General features: G+C 37.3%; 1 protein-coding gene across 1 annotated transcript in view; it reads right to left on the bottom strand.

The window, feature by feature from the left end:
* PRKAA2 (protein kinase AMP-activated catalytic subunit alpha 2) overlaps nt 1–15,351 on the bottom strand; it is a 79,078-nt gene that overhangs the window by 39,129 nt on the left and 24,598 nt on the right. Inside the window, 1 exon segment of the mRNA XM_043575090.1 lies at nt 4,935–5,076. Coding sequence (XP_043431025.1) covers nt 4,935–5,076 — 142 coding nt within the window.

Raw genomic sequence — 15,351 nt, 5'->3', positions numbered from 1 at the left:
CAAAAAAAAAGTGGACAGACTCAGGAGATACTTAGGAAAAAGTAGCTTCAGAACTCAACAATTAATTATATGTGATGGAAAGGAATTAAAGACTATGTCCAAGTTTTAGGCTCAGAAAATTGCATGAATGGTACTTTTACTAAATAAACAAAAAACGGAGAAGTGTGGAAAAGAAAGAAAAGTTCAACTTAGTTTCAGATGATTCTAGGACTTCAGAATGGAATCATCCAATAAAGAGTACATGTGTTCAGAATTCAGGAGAAATACCTGCCCAGAAATACAGGTCTAGAAGTCTTGAGCACAAAGATGACAAATGACAACCAACATAATAGTTGGGGGCACCCAAAGGCGGTTCACTAAGATTACAGTAGCTCACACTGCTGAAATGCATCATTATTTAATGGCCATGCAGAGAAAGAGGCCCATAAAGAAAAGTCTTAAGAAGTGGCAAAAAAGAAAGAAAATCAGAAGACTTTGATGTCACAGAAACCTAGGGACTGCAACATTTCAAGGTGATGAACAATGTTAAAGAGCTGCCTATAGGCTGAATAAGATTTAAAAAATTAAAAAATAGGCGAAACCAGCTCTACCAAATTAGGAAGTATTCATCTTTTGATTAGTAAAATGAAGTTCCCCAAGAACTATGGTGGGGGGCGGGGGGGAGACAAAAATCAAATCAACAAATTCTAGTTCATGGGTAAGTCTGGAGTTTCCTTTGAATCCTGTTTACTCCTTTCAGTTTTCTCCCAGTGATATTTTTTCAATTTGAGTTAATAGAGATATCATCCAATAAATACCCTCCATTCTTGGTTTTTGGTTTTCAAGCTTTCTTGCTAGAGAAACTAGAGGCCCATTCTGTAACAAGGGAACTATTCTTGGCAGCTAGTCCAAGACTACACAAAACAAACAAAACCACTGAAAGGATCAGGTCTCTCTCTCTATTTAAATCACTAACACTGTTAGAGGCTATGTCAATAAGCTTGTTCTAAACCAAGGATACATGAGTGCTTTTTCTTTTTTTATTTCAGTCCACAATTAAAGAGGCAATCAAGCTGAATGGATTAAGCCCAAGGCTAGAAAGCAGAGCTTTAAACATTAAATTTACCTCCACTAATTACTTTCCGATCAACCCTAAGAACATTCTGTATCTCCTACACAAAACAAATAATTAAATAATTATAATTATAAGCAAATAATTAAATAATCCTAAACCAGAATGAGATAATTAGCCAAAGTAAATTTAAAATTACAAATAATTATAGAAATGAAGGCAAGAAAACACTGGTACATAGGACAACAAAAATAAACAATTAAGGGAGGCTGGGTGTCTGAGTCAACTGAGCATCCGTCCTCGGCTCAGGTCATGATTTCACGGTTCCTGAATTCAAGTCCCACATCAAGCTCGCTGCTATCAGCGTAGGGCCCACTTCGGATCCTCTGTCCCCGTCTTTCTCTGCCCCTCCCTTGCTCACACTGTCTCTCTCAAAAATAAATAAACAGTAAAAAATTAACAATAATAAGCTTTTAAATCCTCATGACAGTTGCAACTGCTTACTGACAAAATCCGATCTGTGTTTGTAGGAACAGAACAGGAACTAGGAGTCATACTTTAAATGGGCAAAGTTTCCTTGGGGTGTTTCAGGGTTGGCATTCTAAAAGGGATGAGGTTAAGGAACAAGGCAAATACAGAGGTATCTCCCTTCACTCTCATTCTGGCATGTGATACTTTTAGTCTGACTTCTCAGCTTTCTCCTCTCACAGAAGGTGGCCACTCAGTAAGGAAGAGCAAAGAGATTTAGCTTAGAAGTCACTCAGTAACTAGAATAAAGTCATTATTAACATGGAGTTGAAGTCAGCTATGAACTGTTTCAAAAACAGTTAATCATGAAAGTGGACTGGAATCAGCATGTGGGTTGCCAATTCCTGCTTTAGACCAATGTTTATCAAATACTAGGCATTATACCAGTGCAAACACATCCTCATTTTAAAGTTAAGGAAACAAAGAATAGGAGAGGTGAGTCACCAAGCTAGTAGGTAGTATTTTAATTCTTAAGATAATCTTAAAAAATCAGTATAAATGTACTCTGGATCTTCTAGAATATAGGTCTTAGATGATAACCTTATAATCAATCATGTACTGCTGTGCAAATTCAGTGACCTTATTTGTTGTTTATGTGTATGATCAAGTGATCTTCAAGTCAAGATCAAATGACACTGAAGCTTACTGTTATGAAGGAAGTTTTCATGGTAGTGGTTTGAGAGAGAACTGAGTCATCACAGTCACCCAATAGCACACCAAGCCCCTCCAAAAAAAGCCTTCTCTAAACAGTTGCATATTCATGTTGTTAGTAAGATGAACGGAACATACCAATTTGCAACAGTTCACCAACAATAAATGTACACATGTTCCAAATCCTAGCAATAAGTGGATTAGCCACTCATTTAAGGATTTCAAGAATGCTACTGTATTAGTTTCCTATTGCTGCCATACTTCAAATTTGGTGGCTTACAACAACAAAAATGTATTATCTTGTAGTTTTATATAAGTCTAATACACCTCACTGGGCTAAAATCAAGGTTGTCAGCAAGGCTGTATTGCCTTCTGAAGGCTCTAGGGGGAAACTTTTCTATTTTCTAACTTTCAGAGCCTGCCTACATTCCTTGGTTCATGGCCCTCTTCCTCCATCTTCAAAGTCAGCAACAGCCAATTAAGTCCTTCTCACATTTAACACTCTGACCTTGCTTCATCCTCAAACCTCTTTCTCTTAGTCTTCTGATTCCCTCTTTCACTTTTATTTTTTTTTTTAATTTTTTTTAACGTTTATTTATTTTTGAGACAGAGAGAGACAGAGCATGAACGGGGGAGGGTCAGAGAGAGGGAGACACAGAATCTGAAACAGGCTCCAGGCTCTGAGCTGTCAGCACTGAGCCCAACGAGGGCTCGAACTCACGGACCACGAGATCATGACCTGAGCCGAAGTCGGCCGCTTAACCGACTGAGCCACCCAGGCGCCCCCCTCTTTCACTTTTAAAGGCCATTGTGATTACTATGGGCACACCCAGAAAATAAAGGAAAACCTCCCTATAGTCAGCTGATCAGCAACCTTAAATCTATCTCTAACTTTAATTCCCGTTTGCCATGTAATGTAACATAGTCAAAGAATCTAGGAAATAGGATATCTGGGGCAGGGGGATTATTCAGCCTACCACAGCTACTATGCTAGCTTTGTCACAGGCAAATAATATATCTCTATAGATTAGTGAGATGTTTCTCATTAACACTGACACCCAAAGATGACTCACTAACAAAGTTTAGGCTAAATATAATGCCTGATTATAATGAACTAGCAAATAAAATCTCAAAGATATTAAAAATGATTTTTTACGGTATAGTCATATCAACAGGCATTCTCTGCAATATTATTTGAAGGAAAAAATATACATGGCCTTGGACCTCATTCTATTAATTCTACAATTAAACTAACAATGATTTGTTTTTTGAAAACCACCATTATTTGTCACGTTATACTATAGATACTATGAATTTCAATGACTTCATTCATTGTCTTATATTTAAATTGTGAATTTATTTTAGTTTCATAGTTGTGTTGAAGCTATAAGCATATGGAGTTTATTATACTTAATTCTTTGTTTCTATATACTTAAAAAAAAATACACTAAAAATAATTAAGTCAAGACCAGGGATCCACAAATTTATTTTTCCCTTAAAAGGGATTTATATCATTTTGTTTTGAGAAAAACTGGAGTAAAGCATTAACAGCATGGCATCAACTATCAGCTCTGCAATTTACTGGCTATTTGACCTTGGACACACTGATGATACTCTTCAGATATGTAATTTCCCTATTTATAAACTGAAGACAAGAATACCTATCCTATAGGCTCATCAAGAGGATACAGTGAAATTATATATGTAAAATTCTCAATATAGTTCCTAGCCATTATCAGGTACTCAACAAGATTAATATTTATTTTATAAAACTCTATCCAAACTTTAAGATAAAAAATAAAGAGGGGTGCCTAGGTGGTCAGTTAAGCACCTGACTCTTGGATTCAGCTCAGGGCATGATTTCACAGTTCATGGGATCAAGCCCCATGTCAGGCTCTGCACTGGCAGTGCTTACTTAGTCTGCTTGAGATTCTGTCTCCCTCTCTCTCTGCCCCTCCCCCACTCCCTCTGCGCCTCTCTCTCTCAAAATAAACTTTAAAACAATTTTTTAAGATAAAAAATAGAGACAATTATCAGTGTTTATATTAATTTTCTCAGTTAATATAAAACTGCAACTTTAAATGATTTAAAAGAATACTGTTCCATACTCAGTATCTACATTTTCTATGAGTATAATCAATTTTAAATTATTTATCTTTCAATATAATTAATCAGGTTTATCAATCTCTTCATACTTACTTATCTTTTAAATTTGTAACTTATCCTATCAAAAAAAATCCATTTGCCTCCCCAAGAGCTTTGGTATCAGTAATCACAGTAATAACTGCAGTTTTGCAAATAATATACTAGGGTGCATAATCTCTACCAGTTACTTTCTACCTTTTCCAAAAAGAAAATACTGTTATGTTAACGAAAATAGACTAGAAAAAAAATTATGAAACGACTCTAGGAATACCAAAGTCCTAAATGCCCTTTAAAGTGAATACTAGGGAAGAGTCAACTTCTAAGGCTGCATTCACCACCCGAAAACAGTAGCAATTTTGAAAAGTGACTCTTAATTATAAACTAAAAGTATACAAAAAAAGATTAATAGAGGTTAAATGAATTAATATTTGCTGAATACAGATTAAAAAAAGAATTATACTTTTATAAAAAGTTAACTAAAGATAAACAATTATTTATAAATTCATAGGAATTATTTCAGGACAGTTTCTTTTGCATTATCAGGTACAAAAATACTTACAGTTTGATAATATGAGGATGGCGAAAGAGTTTTAGATTTTGAATTTCTCGTTTTATTTTTCCAACAACATCTAAACTGCGAATCTTCTGTCTATTTAAGATTTTAACTGCCACTTTATGGCCTGTCAATTGATGTTCTCCAACTAAAGAAAAGAAAAAGGGAAAAACTTGCTGTCATAGCAACATAATCATTTATTCATGTTTCCTTCCACTGTAACCCCAAATTTCTTTACTCATATATACGACTTTTATATCTTTTATTGCATAGATCTTCAGTTTCCTTTACTTCTATTTCTTCTACTAGAGTATGCACTCCTTGAAGAAAGAAACTGTATCTTAGTCTTCTTTGTATCCTCAGTACCTAACATGGAGATGTCCTTTAAATATTTGTGGAAAGGATTACTGAATTCTACATTCCTACCAAAAAAAAAAAAAAAAAAAAGCCAAATTTGGAACATCTTTTGGATAAAGCAGAATTATGTTTTGTTAATCTCTTTATTTCTTCATTTCTGGTTAGTGCCAGTCATTGTATTATAGAAGAATAAATAATTGCTGTAATAGATGAAAAACTTACAACTGATTTCATTACTATTTCATCAGAAAATACACATGTAGCCCTTATTTTATATATTTTTTTGTCTTTTCCATAAAACCTTCCTATTTCCCCATATTTAGTGGGATCTCTTCTTCTTTCAAACTCTCACAGTATGTTTATAAAATTCATGTATCATCATTTTAGGCTATTATAAACATTTGTGGTTCTGACATATCATATGACATGAGCTATTATAGTTCACACCCACCCCCATCTTGAGTAAGGCGGTCAGAATTGATCCAAGTCTCCCAGAAGAAATAACACAGTATTTTGTACAAAATACATGCTAAATAAATACATCTTCCATTAAATTAAACAATAATCCTTCCCCTTTCATATAACACATTCATAGTACCCAAATACTGCTCAGATGAAAAATCCCTTCATTGGAGAACAAATCTGCCTGCCCTCTTTTTCTTTCAATTACTATTCTAAATACTGACCATTCTCCTCCAAACACTTAGTCAACCCTTGACTCCTTCCAACAAATTCCCCTTTCTTTTCTTTGGGGAAAATGAAGTCTTTAGGAGAATTTCCTCTATCTTCAAGGCTTGATTATATCCACATCTCTCTTTGTTCCAGTCTCAGATGTTTTCACCTTCCTCCTGTTTAAGACTAGTATCATCAACTTGTGGTCTTGAACCCATCTTTTCTCCATTCTCCTTATACTCAACCTTTCTCTTTTCTTTTTTTTTATATATTTTTAATGCTTATTTATTCATTTTTGAGAGAGAGAGAGATAGTGAGGGGAGGGGCAGAGAGGGAGGGAGACAGAGAATTCCAAGCAGGCTCCCCATTGTCAGCGCAGAACCCGATGTGGGGCTCAAACTCACAAACCATGAGATCATCATGACCTGAGCTGAAATCAAGAGTCGGATCCTTAACCAACTGATCACCCAGGCGCCACTCAGCCTTTTTCTTTTCTAACAGCCCTTCTCCTTAGCCCATCAATATTCCATCCTGCCCCCAAATCTTCCATTTACCCTGGATCTTCCTTTAGTTTTTAACATCTGCCTCATCAAAATTTCTCAAAACAGTAGTCTACATTTGTTGTCTGTTCTTCCTCCCTTTTAACCCTTCAAAAGTCACTGCCATCTGGCTTCTACCTCTATTCCTCTACTGATACAAGAGAGTCACAAAAGACCTGTTAACTATCAAGCCATGTATACTTTCCAGTTCACAGGTTACTGTACTCTCTGTTGCATTAGACAACATTGATACCTTTCCCTTTTTTGGTGTCACTTCTCTCTCCTGGTTCTCAGACCATCTCTAACTCTCAGATTGTCTCCTTTATGGCCTCACCTATTCTTTAAGGTTTAGGGTCCCCAGGTTTCTCATCTATAACCAAAGTAGATCCTTAAGTTATTTCACCCATCTCTCATAATTTTAATTACCAGCCATACACCAAGGACTCTGCCCTCTTCTTCAAATTTCCGTATCTCAACACTAGTATTCCACAAACATCTCAAATTCAGCATGTTCAGAAGTAAACTCAGCATTCTCCTCCACTTCCTCTACCAAACCTATGTCCTCTATTTCACTTGATGGCACACAGACTATATGCTAGAAATCAAAGAGTCAGGCGACAATATCTCCCAAGAATTTCTTGGAGTCAAGTCAAATCATTAAAACAAATACGTTAATAATGATGGTAAAAGTAACCATGACATTTACTCCTTATTATATACTAAGCATTATTCTAAGTGCTAACTAACCTGCTCACTCAACCCTACAACTCTATGAAGTATCAATATCCTCCAGAGTAGAGATGAGAAACCTGAGGCACAGAGAAGTTAAACAACTCGTCCAAAGTGATGCAGTGTGAGGTGGCACATGTCATCTCAGGTCATCATCTCCCTTCAGTTCACAGGAAGCATGTTTAACTACACATAGTGCCCCCAGTCAGAAGAATCCAAACATGAAATGGGCTGACCTAGGAAGAACTGAGTTTCCTGTCACTGGAGATTATTTTTACCTTTATAACTTTCTCAGGTAGTAAATTATCATCTCAAATGCTGTACCGGCATATAAAACAAACTGGGAGACAGCAAATCAAGTTCAAGCAATCTAACCTAATATAACATTCTAAAATTTGCTTCCAGGACCCCAGAAAAATATTATCAATTTCAGGGACTTTCTTTTATTAATTTTTTAAATTCCAGTATAATTAACATATAATGTTACATTAATTTCAGGTGTACAATACAGTGATTCAACAATTCTATAGATTCCTCAGTGCTCTTAATCCCCTTCACCTATTTCACTCATTCCCCCGGGGTCTCTCCTCTGGTAACCACCAGTTTGTTCTCTGTATTTAAGAGTTTTTTGTCTTTTTTTTTCTTTGTTCATTTTTGCCTTGTTTTCTTTGTTTTGTTTCTTAAATTCCACAAATGAGTGAAATCATACGGTATTTGTCTTTCTCTGACTGACTTCACTTAGCATTATGTGCTCTAGAGCCATCCCTATTGTTGCAAAGGGCAAGATTTCATTCTTCTTTATGGTGAAGTCAATTTCAGGGAGCTTCTTCTACTCAATTAAAATAACTTAAATGGTTTCTTAATGCCTCGGTAGGGTAGTATTATTCACTTTTGAGAATTTCATGATACCTAAACATCTGCTTGCATGGCCTAAAAAATATGTTTCTCCCCTCACATCCCAGATAGTCTCAGTGAGAGTAACCAAAGCTGCATCCCTTGCCAATACAATTGAAAAAAGGAGTTCAATTACTCCTTCCCCATTTGATAATTGAAACTACTGACTACTGAGAACATATGGGCTCTTACCAGATCAAAGAAGTAAGACCAAAGACTCTAACAGCCAAACAGATGGGTTTTTTGTTTTTTAATACCATATGCTTAAACTGAAAAACAAGGAAACCAGAAAGTGAGTGAAATCACTCAAAAAACAATTTAATGATGAAGTATTACTTCGCCAACGAATTCAATAAAGCTGCAGTATACAAAATCAATATACAAAAATCACTTGTGTTTCTATACTAACAATGAATTATCAGAAAGAGAAAAGAAGAAAACAAGCCCACGTACAACTGCATCAAAAGAATAAAATACCTAGGAATAAATTTGACAAGGAGGTGGAAAGATCTATACACTGAAAATTTTAAGACACTGATTAAAAGAAATGGAAGAAGACACAATAGATATACCACACTCACAGATTAGAAGAACTGATAATGTTAATAAGTCTATACTACTCAAAGCAACCTACAGATTCAATGCAATCCCTATCAAAACTCTAATGGCATTTTTCAGAGAAATAGAAAAAACAATCCTAAAGTTTATATGGAACCACAAACGACCCCAAAAAGCCAAAGCAATCTTGAGAAAGAACAAAGCTTAAAAAATCACACTTCCCAATTCCAACTATATTACAAAGCTGCAGTAATCAAAACAGTCTAATATTGGCATAAAAACAAACATATAGATCAATAGAATAGGATATAGAACCCAGAAATAAACCTTTGCTTATATGGTCAATTAGTTTACAACACAGGAGTCAAGAATATACAATGGAGAAAGGATAGTATCTTCAATAAATGGTGCTAGGAAAACTGGATAGCCACATATAAAAGAATGAAACTAGAACCCTATCTTACGCATTATGTACAAATCAACTAAAAATAGATTAAAGACTTAAATTTAATACCTGAAACCATAAAACTTCTAGAAGAAAACACAGGTGGTAAGCTCCTCGACATAAGTCTTGATAATGATTTTTTGGATTTGACAAAAAAAGCAAAGACAACAAAAACAAAAATGAACAAGTGGGACTACATCAAACTAAAAAGGTTTTCAACAGAAAAGGAAACAAAATGAAAAGACAACCTACAGAATAGGAGAAAATATCCACAAATCATACATCTGACAAGGGATTGATATTCAAAATATATAAAGAACTCAATTCAATGGCAAAAACAAAAAACACTTGATTAAAAAGTGGACAGAAGAACTGAATAAACATTTTCCCAAAGACGACATACAAATGGCCAACAAATCCATGAAAAAGTGCTCAACATCAATAATCATCAGGGAAATGCAAATCAAAAACACCATGTGTATCACCTCACACCTGCTTGAACTGCTGTCACCACAAACACAAGAGTTAAATGTTGCCAAGGATGTGGGAAAAGAGGGAACCCTGTGCACTGTTGGTGGAATATAAATTGGTGCAGCTATTATAAAAAACAGTATGTAGCTTCCTTAAAAAATTCATAGAACTACCATATGATCCAGCAATCCCATTTCTGAGTATATAGTAAAAAATATATATATATTTATTTATTTACTTATAGACGTATATATATTTATTTATTGATGTATATATATTTATATATATACTAAAATATATAAATTTATTTATTTATTTATTTATTTATTTATTTATTTATTTATTTATAGATGTATCTGCACTTCCACATTCACTGCAGCATTATTCACAACAGCCAAGACATGGAAACCACCTAGGTATCTCTCAACAAATGAATAAAGATGATACATACACACATACATGAGTCATTCAGCCATGAGAAAGAAGGAAATCCTGTTTGTGACATAGATGGACTTTGAGGCATTATACTAAGTAAATTAGGCCAGTTAAAGACAAATACTGCACTGTATCACTTATCTGTAGAATCTAAAAAAAAAAAAAAAAGGTCAAACTTGTAGAAAAGTGGTTGCCAAGGGCTGGGAGACAGAGCTTAGTAAAAGTGTACAAACTTTCACCTACGAGATGAATACAAAGGTGCATGGGTGGTTCAGTCAGTTGAGTGTCCAACTCTTGATTTTTGACTCAAGTCATGATCTCCTGGTTCATGAGTTCGAGCCCCACATCCGGCTGTGCACTGATAGTGCCAGTCTGCTTGGGATTCTCTCTCTGCCCCTCCCCCCACTTGTGCCCAGGCTCTCTCTCACTCACTCTCAAAATAAATAAACTTTAAAGAAAAAAGAGTCTGAGATTGTGGGGAGGAAGATGGCAGCGAAGGAGGACGATGGGCTCACCGCGTCCTGCTGATCACTTAGATTCCACCCACATCTGCCTAATTTACCCCGATAACCACCAGAAGACTAGCAGAACAGACTCTGGAGCCAAGTGTAGACGAGAGGCCCACAGAACAGGGTAGGAAGGGCAGAGAGGTGATGCGTGCTACACGGACTGGCAGGAGGGAGCCGGGGCAGTGGAGGGGCAGCCAGCCCACCTGGCAAGGCAGGTCCCCGAGTCTGCCTTGCAAAAGCGGAGGGGCCAGACAGAGCATGTTCTGACAGCCAGTGGGACTTAACATCTGGAATGTTTTAAGTCAACAGCTCTACTCGGAGAGCGGGAGGGAGAGTTGTTGAGCCCCAGAGGACAGAGCTCAGCTTGGCGGGGAACAAAGGCTCTGGGAAGCGCCGTCTCCCTCGCCCATCCCCCAGCCAAAATCCCAAAGGGAGCCAGTTCCCCTCACGGAACTTGTTTGTACCCCACAAACACCCAACGCTGTGCTTCTGTGGATCCATCCCTCCGACGGGTCTGCCTCCCTCCCGGTGCGTAGGGCCCCTACCGAAGCAGACCACCGAAGGCAAAGCCAGCTGAGTCTGCCCCTCCCGCCCCTGTGCACCTTGCGGATCCACCCTCGATAATACGCCAGATCCAATCGAAGCAGGACCACAAGCCTGGCAGTGTGCAAGTAGCCCAGGCAGAGGCCACACCACTCCACAGTTAGTCCTGCCCCTGGGAGAGGGGAAGATAAGGTACACACCAGTCTGACTGTAGTCCCAGGGCGGGCTGGGGGCAGACATTAGGTCTGACTGCGCCCCCCCCCCCCCCACCAACGCAAGTTACTCCAGACAGCACAGAGGAAGAGCCCTGCAGTTCCCCGCCACTCCAGGGACTATACAAAATGACAAAAAGGAGGAATTCTCCTCAAAGGAAACTCCAGGAATTAGCGACAGCTAACGATCTGATCAAAAACAATTTAAACAATATAACAGAAAATGAATTTAGAATAATAGTCATAAAATAACTGCTGGGCTTGAAAAAAACTATAGAGGACAACAGAGAATCTATTGCTACAGAGATCAAGGGACAAAGAAACAGTCAGGAGGAGCAAAAAAATGTTACAAATGAGCTGCAAAATAAAAGGGAGGTTAACACAACTCAGACTGAAGAGGCAGAGGAGAGAATAGGTGAACTAGAAGATAAAATTATGGAAAAAGAGGAAGCTGAGTAAAAGAGAGAGAAAAAAATCCAGGAGCATGAGGGGAGAATTAGAGAACTAAGTGATGCGATAAAATGCAATAACATATGCATAACTGGGATTCCAGAGGAGGAAGAGAGAGGGAAAGGTGCTGAGGGTGTACTTGAAGAAATGATAGCTGAGAACTTCCTGAACTGGGGAAGGAAAAAGGCATTGAAATCCAAGAGGCACAGGGAACTCCCTTCAGACGTAACTTGAATCGATCTTCTGCATGACATATCGTGCCAGTGAAACTGGAAAAATACAAGGATAAAGAGAATTCTGAAAGCAGCTAGGGATAAACATGCTCTAACATATAAAGGGAGACCGATAAGACTCGTGACGGATCTCTCTACTGAAACTTGGCAGGCCAGAAAGGAATGGCAGGAAATCTTCAATGTGATGAACAGAAAAAATATGCAGCCGAGAATCCTTTATCCAGCAAATCTGTCATTTAGAATAGGAGGAGAGATAAAGGTCTTCCCAAACATACAAAAACTGAAGGAATTCATCACCACTAAACCAGCCCTACAAGAGATCCTAAGGGAGATCCTGTGAGACAAAGTACCAGAGACATCACTGCAAGCATGAAATCTACAGACATCACAATGACTCTAAACCCATATCTTTCAATAATAACACTGAATGTAAATGGACTGAAAGCCCCAACCAAAAGACACAAGGTATCAGAATGGATAAAAAAACAAGACCCATCTATTTGCTGTCTACAAGAGACTCATTTTAGACCTGAGGACACCTTCAGATTAAAAGGGAGGGAATGGAGAACTATCTATCATGCTACTGGAAGTCAAAAGAAAGCTGGAGTAGCCATACTTATATCAGGCAAACTAGATTTCAAATTAAAGGCTGTAACAAGAGATGAAGAAGGGCATTATATAATCATTACAGGGTCTATCCATCAGGAGGAGCTAACAATTATAAATGTCTATGCACCGAATACGGGAGCCCCCAAATATATAAAACAATTAATCACAAACATAAGCAACCTTATTGATAAGAATGTGGTAATTGCAGGGGACTTTAATACTCCACTTACAACATTGGATAGATCATCTAGACACAGGATCAATAAAGAAACAAGGGCCCTGAATGATACACTGGATCAGATGGACTTGATAGATACATTTAGAACTCTGCATCCCAAAGCAACAGAATATACTTTCTTCTCAAGTGCACATGGAACATTCTCCAAGACAGATCACATACTGGGTCATAAAACAGCCCTTCATAAGTATACAAGAATTGAAATCATACCATGCATACTTTCAGACCACAATGCTATGAAGCTTGAAATCAACCACAGGAAAAAGTCTGGAAAACCTCCAAAAGCATGGAGGTTAAAGAACACCCTACTAAAGAATGAATGGGTCACCAGGCAATTAGAGAAGAAATTAAAAAATATATGGAAACAAACGAAAATGAAAATACAACAATCCAAACGCTTTGGGATGCAGCGAAGGCAGTCCTGAGAGGAAAATACATTGCAATCCAGGCCTATCTCAAGAAACAGGAAAAATCCCCAATACAAAATCTAACAGCACACCTAAAGGAAATAGAAGCAGAACAGCAAAGACAGCCTAAACCCAGCAGAAGAAGAGAAATAATAAAGATCAGAGCAGAAATAAACAATATAGAACCTAAAAAACTGTAGAGCAGATCAATGAAACCAAGAGTTGGTTTTTTGAAAAAATAAACAAAATTGAAAAACCTCTAGCAAGGCTTCTCAAAAAAAAAAGGGAGATTACCCAAATAGATAAAATCATGAATGAAAACGGAATTATTACAACCAGTACCTCAGAAATACAAGCAATTATCAGGGAATACTATGAAAAATTATATGCCTATGCCAACAAACTGGACAACCCGGAAGAAATGGACAAATTCCTAAACACCCACATACTTCCAAAACTCAAACAGGAAGAAATAGAAAGCTTGAACAGACCCACAACCAGTGAAGAAATTGAATCAGTTATCAAAAATCTCCCAACAAATAAGAGTCCAGGACCAGATGGCTTCCCAGGGGAATTCTACCAGACATTTAAAGCAGAGATAATACCTATCCTTCTCAAGCTATTCCAAAAAATAGGGAAGGAAAACTTCCAGACTCATTCTATGAAGCCAGCATTACTTTGATTCCTAAACCAGACAGAGACCCAGTAAAAAAAGAGAACTACAGGCCAATATCCCTGATGAATATGGATGCAAAAATTCTCAATGAGATACTAGCAAATCGAATTCAAAAGCATATAAAAAGAATTATTCACCATGCTCAAGTGGGATTCATTCCTGGAATGCAGGGCTGGTTCAACATTCGCAAATCAATCAATGTGATACATCACATTAATAAAAGATAAGAACCATATGATCCTGTCAATCGATGCAGAAAAAGCATTTGACAAAATTCAGCATCCTTTCTTAATAAAAACCCTTGAGAAAGTTGGGATAGAAACAACATACTTACACATCATAAAAGCCATTTATGAAAAGCCCAAGCTAATATTATCCTCAATGGGGAAAAACTGAGAGCTTTCTCCCTGAGATCAGGAACACGACAGGGATGTCCACTCTCACCGCTGTTGTTTAACGTAGCGTTGGAGGTCCTAGCATCAGCAATCAGACAACAAAAGGAAATCAAAGGCATCAAAATTGGCAAAGACGAAGTTAAGCTTTCACTTTTTGCAGATGACACGATATTATACATGGAAAACCCAATAGACTCCACCATGAATTCTGCAACGTCGCAGGATACAAAATCAATGTACAGAAATCAGTTGCATTCTTATACACTAAAAATGAAGCAACAGAAAGACAACTAAAGAAACTGATCCCATTCACAGTTGCACCAAAAAGCATAAAATACCTAGGAACAAACCTGACCAAAGATGTAAAAAATCTGTATGCTGAAAACTATAGAAAGCTTATGAAGGAAACTGAAGAAGATATAAAGAAATGGAAAAACATTCCATGCTCATGGACTGGAATAATAAATATTGTTAAAATGTAAATACTACCCAAAGCTATCTACACATTCAATGCAATCCCAATCAAAATTGCACCAGCATTCTTCTTGAAGCTATAACAAGCAATCCTAAAATTGTACGGAACCACAAAAGGCCCCGAATAGCCAAAGTAATTTTGAAGAAGACCAAAGCAGGAGGCATCACAATCCCAGACTTTAGCCTCTACTACAAAGCTGTAATCAAGACAGCATGGTATTGGCACAAAAACAGACACATAGACCAATGGAATAGAATAGAAACCCCAGAACTAGACCCACAAAAGTATGACCAACTAATCTTTGACAAAGCAGAAAAGAATATCCAATGGAAAAAAGACAGTCTCTTTAACAAATGGTGCTGGGAGAAGTGGACAGAAACATGAAGAAGGATGAAACTAGACCACTTTCTTACACCATTCACAAAAACAAACTCAAAGTGGATAAAGGACCTGAATATGAGACAGGAAACCATCAAAACCATAGAGGAGAAAGCAGGGAAAAACCTCTCTGACCTCGGCCACAGCAATTTCTTACTTGACACATCCCCAAAGGCAAAGGAATTAAAAGCAAAAATG

The sequence above is a fragment of the Prionailurus bengalensis genome, chromosome C1 (genome assembly GCF_016509475.1).
Source record: "Prionailurus bengalensis isolate Pbe53 chromosome C1, Fcat_Pben_1.1_paternal_pri, whole genome shotgun sequence".
Taxonomy (NCBI): Eukaryota; Metazoa; Chordata; class Mammalia; order Carnivora; family Felidae; genus Prionailurus; species Prionailurus bengalensis.
Note: the sequence above shows the minus strand (reverse complement) of the source record. Positions and strands in the feature narration are given on the sequence as shown.